Source organism: Trichoderma citrinoviride, assembly GCF_003025115.1.
Source record: "Trichoderma citrinoviride strain TUCIM 6016 unplaced genomic scaffold BBK36scaffold_77, whole genome shotgun sequence".
NCBI lineage: Eukaryota > Fungi > Ascomycota > Sordariomycetes > Hypocreales > Hypocreaceae > Trichoderma > Trichoderma citrinoviride.
Genome location: NW_020194785.1, coordinates 1 through 1,923, shown reverse-complemented (window position 1 = coordinate 1,923; position 1,923 = coordinate 1). Strand labels below are relative to the sequence as shown.

The following is a 1,923-nucleotide window of genomic DNA, read 5'->3' as shown; positions in this document are numbered from 1 at the left end:
TGGCATAGGTCGCTTCGGCTGGCAGGGGGAAGAGGGCAGTTCCTAGACCCGCTACAGCTTGTACAGCTCTTCCTGTAGTTCTGTCAGCACCGACGCCAGTGACTGGTCGGCCACGTGCTCTACATGGACCTCCGGTACCTCGCCATAGGGTTGCTGCTACGGTAACTGGTCCGGCTGCTCTTTGCTGACGACGCGTTTGATCTGTACGCGTAGGACGGGAACGAACCTTAGACAATGAAGAAAATACAATCGAAAGGGGACTACGACTGGCACAAACTGCTACTAGCTCCCCTAATTGGCGCCGTATCATGGCCATGATTTCGTCTGTCTGCACTGGGGTCAATGGCGCTGACCGAGGGAGATCAGCAGACAATCGAGGCACCAGTAGGTTCGCCGTCGGGGCAACCTCCCTTGTTATATATCACAGGAGCTGCTTCCGAGACTCGCTGCATCCCCCTCCCCTCTTTCTCCTCACAACGACGAACCGAGCATCACTACCGCTATTGAGCATCTGTGGGGGGCGCAAAGGTCGGGGAAGTTGGAGCTAAACGCATTCGAGGGGCTTGCTTGTGTGGGGGAGACAGTTCCATCTGGAGGAGGCGAGTGCCGCTGATGTTCCCGGACGAAAACGTGGGGTTCTTCCCCAGAATCCAGTTATCGAACTTTCTGGGGAGAAGCCTGGGGTTCTCTGGTTCTCTGATTCGCCCTCCAGAAGCTCTTCGGTGCCCAGTGGCGTCAACATCACGCTTCATCCCCGGTTTACCTCCATCCCGCTTGGCACCGCTCATTCGCGCCTTTTCAAGATCCACCAGCTTGATTGCCTACTCATTAACGTTTAGCCGCACCTAACAAACCTACGAAAGGCCACCGTGAGAAGCAATTCGTGGAAATGGTCGGCCACCCGGTTTTTGTCCATATTTTCTCCGGTGGCGCTCAATGGTTTCCTCTTAAACCACCAGCCAAGGCTTCCCCGGCTTCCAGCTAGCTCCAAGCTTATATATACGGCTCTTTTCGCTCTTGAATGTCGGACAGGTGCCGATAGGATGGCGGTTCTTTCTGGGGGGCTATTATCCACAGGATTGCCAACAGGTCGGTTTTTGCGACGGCGACTTCCCCATCATCATGACTCGTGTTTCGTTTCCTCTGGCAGTCATATCCCATGTGACGCACGTCCCGAATCCCCGCGACACAATATGCTTCTTCGGAATCATGCTCCTTTCTCAGCTTTCTATTAGCGCTCTGTGGTTTCCGCCGATTTTAGCTTCTGGAGTCTGGGGAAGTGCCGTCGAACGACAAGATCATGCCAGTTGAGGCTTCGTTTCCGGCACTATGGATGAAGATATAGCCGACCTGGAGATTCCCATTCGCAGAGGTCTTGCGAAGGGCGCCATATCGTGTTCTATCTGGGATGGTTGGATCAGAAAGGATGTTCTCGGCGGCGCTTGGCGCATTAAAGCTGCCAAAGTGATCATGGTACCCCATAACGTTGACCGCACTATCGGTATGTCTGCCTCATACGAGGCTTCACAAGAGCACAGAAGGGAAAAGAGGAGCGCATGATCGTCTTGATCCGAGCATTCGGGATACAAGTCCCGCGCCAGTCTATTCTATGGTGGGTCGTTACGAGATCTAGGCCATGCCATGCTTTACATGGCGGGACGGACGCGAGAAAACAAGAGGTATAGTCGCAAGTTTCCCCATCTTTCCGCCTCTCTATCAGTCATACGCCGGTAGCTTCCGAAGCGAACCCTTCATCTTGGAACATGTCGCAAATCCAATCCATTTGTGTCGGCAGAACTAATAAGCAGAAGTCGCTCCAATCTCATCGAGCCGTGGCTGTGGCGTACGAAAACCGCCAATGGAGGAGAGTCTTTATACGTTGCCCCAGGTTCCCAGTGTCCAGTTAGTATGATGGCCCCCGCT

The 1,923-nt window shown here is 53.9% G+C and overlaps 1 protein-coding gene across 1 annotated transcript; it reads right to left on the bottom strand.

Moving 5' to 3' along the window:
- Positions 1-500: 500 nt before the first annotated feature.
- Positions 501-1,482, bottom strand: BBK36DRAFT_1163808 (hypothetical protein; the record flags this gene model as incomplete). The annotated part of the gene is made up of 2 exons (XM_024894579.1): positions 501-821; positions 1,351-1,482. The coding sequence occupies 2 exons, from the start codon at positions 1,480-1,482 to the stop codon at positions 501-503; spliced, it is 453 nt and encodes a 150-aa protein (XP_024744930.1).
- Positions 1,483-1,923: the final 441 nt, after the last annotated feature.